General features: G+C 41.1%; 1 protein-coding gene and 1 long non-coding RNA gene across 2 annotated transcripts; one reads left to right on the forward strand and one right to left on the reverse strand.

Moving 5' to 3' along the window:
• Positions 1-7: 7 nt before the first annotated feature.
• Positions 8-549, forward strand: LOC109959861 (uncharacterized). Its single transcript, XR_002274885.1, has 4 exons — positions 8-117; positions 199-246; positions 371-427; positions 507-549. It is a non-coding gene; the product is annotated as an uncharacterized LOC109959861 (long non-coding RNA).
• Positions 550-731: 182 nt separating this feature from the next.
• LOC109959860 (putative nuclease HARBI1) lies at positions 732-2,127 on the reverse strand. The gene is made up of 4 exons (XM_020599570.1): positions 1,689-2,127; positions 1,466-1,578; positions 1,273-1,384; positions 732-1,172 (listed from the first exon to the last, which is right to left on the reverse strand). Exons 1-4 carry the CDS (start codon positions 2,125-2,127, stop codon positions 796-798), a joined length of 1,041 nt encoding a protein of 346 aa, XP_020455226.1. The 3' UTR covers positions 732-795.
• Between the last annotated feature and the right edge of the window lie 3,801 nt (positions 2,128-5,928).

Below are 5,928 nucleotides of genomic sequence, written 5' to 3' on the forward strand. Positions count from 1 at the left end.
TACTTTTGATATATCCATTTATTACACTCTGGGTTGGGTTTTTTGTTGGTCTTAACAGATTCTGATGGTAATATCTGCCTTTTGGAGCCTCCTGTCACAGCAGAACCCCAGGCTGTTGTAAGTATCCTACTAAATAAAGCTTAAATTATGATAGGTAGTATTATAAAGTGTACTCTAACCAAATGCTTGTCTTCATAGGACTATGAGGATAATGAAACCATTTCTGCCACAGAGAGGTCTACAGAGGTAATATTAATACAGTGTATACACATCAAATGATCTACACATTCAGATTTCCAGTTTTTGTGTGGAGTAGCCTAAAGGATGTAAATTTATATATACTGACATTATTATCTCCCCTCTGCCCCAGAGTGTGGAAGAACAGCAGGAGGAGGGTCCGTCAAATTCTGCTGCGCAGATGAACACTGTTCAGTAAATGCCAGAGTTTAATCTGTATAATTAATGAGGAACTATGTCATGTAACTCTAAATCTTCTGTATTTACAGTTACCAGTTAAGGAGTTGTATAAAATGCATCTTATTAAAAAATTTGAAAAAAATAAAGAAATGTTATACTTGGACCGCCAGATTGAAAAAAAAGATCTAGAAATTGAAATTCTCAAACAAAAGCTAGAGGTGAGTGTATAGTTACAGGTGAATTGTATGAATTATTGGACGAATTGTGAAACCTAACAAGTGCTTTTGTATTTGTAGGAAATGAAGAAACCCAAATAAAGTATGATTTGCATTTATTCCGTTTCTGTCTTTCATCGGTGGTGATGGTGGTGGTTGTAGATTAATCCCAGAAGACATTACGGCATATCCAATCTCTGACTGCCCTTCCATCCTGGTTATCTGCAGGGTGGATGGGGTCGTCCTCAGGGTCTTGTATTTGTAGGGCAGGGTGTTGCTCCCCTCTAATAATGGCAATATTGTGGAGAACAACACATGCCACAATAATGTCACAGGCCCTCTCAGGTGTTACCCTGAGGTGACGTAGGCAATGAAAACGTGCTTTCAACAGGCCTATGGTCATTTCCACCCGGGCTCTTGTTCTGCAGTGTGCCACATTAAAGCGCTGCTGGGGGCCTGCTGCAGGTTCTGGGTAAGGGGTCATCAGTGTGGGCTGGCATGGGTAACCCCTATCTCCCAGCAGAAAGCCATCAATCTCTCCTATAAGAAAGTTCACATCACTTTAGTGCTGCATAGAAGTGCTCCTGTAAGTGTGTAGTGCATGCATTGAAATAAGTGTATAGGGCATACATGTACTTACCACATTGCAGCCTGTTACTTAGGGTTGACACACGATATATTCGTGAGTCATGAACAGAGCCGGGCCACTTGGCCTCCACGTTCGTGATAATATGTGAAGCATCACATATGATCTTGGCAGTGCAGAAAATGATACATGTCAGGTACAGTATTGTGATGTAGTCTTTGACCATTAGAAAGAGTAGTCAGTGTACCTGCACATTAATACTGTGGATGGACCTCCTGTTGACATAGTCCCCTTCATTTTCAGAAGGTGCATTGATGGGAATATGTGTTCCATCAATGCATCCAACCACATTTGGAAATCCTGAAGGGGATTCTAATTATTAGTTTATTTCCAGAGGTCACAGCAAGATGTTATTAACTGATCATCATTTTTCAGATTAGCCTTACTGAAACGAATTCAATACCACTAACCTGCAATCCTGTGAAACTCCTCTTTAATGGCTCTGAGGGGTTTGTGCCCAGGAAACACAACAAAAAATAACAGAAAGCGCTTGAGGGTGAGGCACACTTTCCGAACTATTCTACATACTGTGGCCTTACTAATGTGCTCTGCATCCCCGATGTTATAAAGAAAACTGCCGTTTGCAACAAAACGTAACGCAACACAAAGCATCTGCTCGGATGTAAGAGCACGGCCACGATGGGTGATGTGTCTGATGTATGGGTGGATAAGAGTATGGATATATGTTATGGACGCTCTAGAAAAACGGTACCGCTCAAATAAAAATACATGGGGATATGACAAAAAATCAACTCGTGGCCTCAAAATCCTCTCCCGACGTAAATTCAATTCCCTGCGAATTAATACAGCCTCCTCATCTACAGGATCCTCTATAAATGGACATGCCATTTTGGTCTCTGCGTGACAGAAACATGTGCAATCTATGAATGTACTGAAAGATTAAATGAGGTAGGCCTATTTAAACACCTTTCACTTTAAAAAGGGGCGGAGACCGGAGGAAACTCTGGGTTTCCCGAACAAAACCTGCTCCCAACCAGGTTAGGTTCACAGAGTAAGTTGCCATAGTAACTGACTCTGAGTTTAGATTACCTCTCTTTTTGAAACGGGTTTAACTTACCCCGCTTTCACGGGTTTAAGTTACCTCCATTTCTCGAACCGAAAACTCTGAGTTTTCCTCATTTCGGGGTTAACAAACTCAGAGTTTCAACAAAACCTCCTTCTTGAAACAAGGACTGTGTTTGGAGGCGTGCTCCGTTTAATCTGACAACATGGAATGAACAATCAGCACCTAGCATGTGCTGCAGGACCTCCAGCCCATTCTTTTTCCAGTGGAACATATCAAAAGGGGCATATTCAGATAACATACCTGACAACATGGAATGAACAATCGGCACCTAGCATGTGCTGCCGGACCTCAAGCCCAATCTATATAAAACAATACATCATGTTAGCATACAACATCATTGGAACAAGCTGAGTAATTAGCACCGTCAGATGTCACAACAGTGTTATAACAATACACACGAGTGTATCCACAGTCATTGTTTATACAGAAGAGGTAAAAAAATATAGATGTGGGCACAAGCAGTAACAGGATTACAATGGATTTTAAACTGACCTCTTCCCAGTGGAACATATAAGAAGGGAAGAGGGTATGACACAGCACCGTATTTATATGACAAATGGTGGGACAAATGAAGAAGAAACAAGGCAAAGCTGGAGGTCGCAACCCAATACACAACATATAGGAGACACTTGCGCTCTGGATGTCAGGTATGGATAAACAATAATTAAACCTAACAAACAACTTTGTGTAATTATATGGTATAACATAGGGACCTGTTACAGTAGCAATGCAGCTAATGGTGGCTAACAATGTTAGCAGAGCTAATGCTGAAAACGGGAGCTGTGTGGAGTCTGGAAACATGGCTCAGCGTTGGCAGGGTTGGTAGGTGATTCCTGTTCAGCACTGTGGGAGCTGACCAATTAAAGCAGACTGGACTTTTAGGGAGGGGGGGCCAGGAGCTAAAACAGAGCATGTTCACACCGAGGTGAAAAGAGGGTCTGGCGCTACTGGTGCTCTGAGGAAACTAATGGACTTTATGAACATACAAAGGTGTAAACATTTTCTAATAGAACCTTTAATTAACACTATAAACCTGAAAATCAGCATAATTTGTGACCTTCAAAGAAAGTCACAAAGGTTGATACATTTCTTTTGGACATGTGAAACTGCCCAATAAATCTTTAGGATCTGTCACCTAAAGATTTAGGATAATGCTTTTCACACTTTCTGTAAAGGGGGGTGCAAATAAAGAAAAATCTTACAGAGGCATGAAAAGTGCTAAAACAAGAGTAGAAGATTTCAAGGTACTCACACAGGGTGAGATGTTTACAGCAACTGGGGAAGCAAAGGGCAGGGAAGGGTGGGACAAGGGTGGAGAAAGGGGAAAGGAGTGGAGAGTGGAATAAGTATGAGTAGAGAATGAAGTGGATAGGAGGCAGAGGGGGAGAGGAGAAAGAAGAGGAGGGGAATGCTTTAAAGTGTCTGGAACAGATTATCCTTGGAAGGCAATCAATCTTCCCTGGGATTTAGATGACTGCAGGGAAGCAAATGCTCTCTCTCTCTCTCTCTCTCTCTCTCTCTCACACACACACACACACACACACACACAGTTATACAAACACACACTGTGAGATCACCCCTCTTAACCTCTTGTCTCTCTTTTTTTAATCCATCTCTTCTTCTACCTTTCTTCCCCCTGAACATTTGCCCCCATTCCAAACATTAAAATCAATTGTAGATAATGATGGCACTTCTCAAGGTGTGTGTTTGAACCTGGGGTCTCCTCATACATATGGCTACAGTATCTGAACTATAGGAGAACAAGCATCACAGAGAGACAATGTGGTGGGGTTCTGTTTTTTGAGGGGAATATGAGAGCACATTTAACTGTGTGGAGAGCTGCTGGATCCCTGTGAGTGCTGGAAACTGAAAGCAGTCTGATCTGCAGATGGTCGAATCACAGTCCTGTATTGTATCAACAACTCAGGATTCAATAAACTGTGGCATCCTGGCTGGAAACAACCAGGAATCTGTATATATTTGTAACTAGACACAAGCACAGCACTATTTTTCAGTGTAATCTGTCAGACTCCCTATACAGTAAAAAAAAAACTCAACTCTGCTTTACGGGCACATTATTATTTCACTCTTTGACAGCTGCTTTTGTCCATAATAAGCCTCATATCAGAGGACATCTGTGAATACATTAGGTTCATCTACTTAGCATGGATGCTGCGATGACAGGCTATGTAACAAAAATCAATCAAAGAAGCAGCAGCAGCTGAGGCACAGTATAACAAAAACAGAGAAAGTTTGAGAAAAGTGAAAAAAAACTGAAAAATGCTTATCTAGGGCTATGAGCTATCTTCTGGCTAAATTATTCACTTCCAGTTGATTAATGATTAATCATTTAGATGAACTATTAGTTGATTAACTGGCCAGATATTTGACAGAAAATTGATATTCAACAATTTAATTATTTCAACCATTTTAATCATAAATGTAAAAAGGGATTCCAGCCTCCCAAGCCTCCAGCATTTTGGGGTTTTGAACTGCTAATCACACAAAACAAGTGATATAAAGATGCCATTTTAGGCTTTGGACAAATTGGTTTAGGCATCTTTTTGGCATTTTACAGACTAACAGATGACCATATTATCATTTGCTGTAATGGCTGTAGTTGAGGCCAATCCAAACCACCGAAACATTTCCTTACACCACAAACAAGTATGATCTTTCATACTGCTGTCCACAACTTAAATGTCAACTTACACTAAGTATCGTCTCAAGACATTAGCATGTCATCGTCATTACTGCACCAATCTTAAGATTAAGAAATCTTTTACTAGAAACATGTACACCTACTTAATAATAACAAAGTCAATAGCAGGCAACTTGTTCACTTTTGGCTGAACATTAACACCTTCATTTTTGGTTTAGATCTTCATTTGAATGATAATATTTAGGTGAAGGAATTTCATGCACTACATTATTAAGGATAATCACCTTTATTTGGCCAAGTATGTGACACACAAGGAATTTGTTTCTGGTACAGAACAGAGGCAGCCATCTGCGGCGCCAACTCAACCGATGGCGCTAACCATCGGGGGCAACTTGGGGGTTCAGTGTCTTGCCCAAGGAGACTTTGACACATGGACTGCAGGCCCTCCGGTTGGGAGATGACTGCTCTACCCACTGAACCACAGTTGCCCCCACATTCATCTTTAAAATATTCCTCTTTATGAAGAATAGCCTCCTTGTTGAAAGGCTGCCAAGTGTGGCTTCATACTGCGATAAACTGAAGCTGTGGATTTAGAGTTAAAACACAAATTCCAGGATTAAATATCTCTCTCGCTGTGTCAGAGTGATTGATTCCCAAAGTGGTGGAGAGGAATTGGAAGGATCTTATGGAAGACAAATTCTTTCAGTTTTTTTTTTTTTTAAACAGAGATGCAGGGGCAGATGCCACACACAGGATTTAAAGACACGTTTGCAGGACATGAAAGGAGGTATTGAAAAAGAAAGCAGCCCTGTCCTTGGCTTCATGCATGTCTCCAGCTGTGAGACCATTGTGAACATCTATCTTTATGGTGGGGGGGGTTCATCTTCCTGTTCTGAAGAGC

The sequence above is a fragment of the Monopterus albus genome, unplaced genomic scaffold (genome assembly GCF_001952655.1).
Source record: "Monopterus albus unplaced genomic scaffold, M_albus_1.0 scaffold41.1, whole genome shotgun sequence".
In the NCBI taxonomy this organism is placed as follows: Eukaryota; Metazoa; Chordata; class Actinopteri; order Synbranchiformes; family Synbranchidae; genus Monopterus; species Monopterus albus.

What these genes read in the sequence shown, in the direction of transcription:
- LOC109959860 (XM_020599570.1), bottom strand. Translation starts at nt 2,127, where the DNA reads ATGGCATGTCCATTTATAGAGGATCCTGTAGATGAGGAGGCTGTATTA. An exon ending in GGAGTTTCACAGGATTGCAG is followed by an intron (nt 1,579 to 1,688) that starts GTTAGTGGTATT and finishes AATCCCCTTCAG; the next exon opens with GATTTCCAAATGTGGTTGGA. An exon ending in AAGTAACAGGCTGCAATGTG is followed by an intron (nt 1,173 to 1,272) that starts GTAAGTACATGT and finishes ACTTTCTTATAG; the next exon opens with GAGAGATTGATGGCTTTCTG.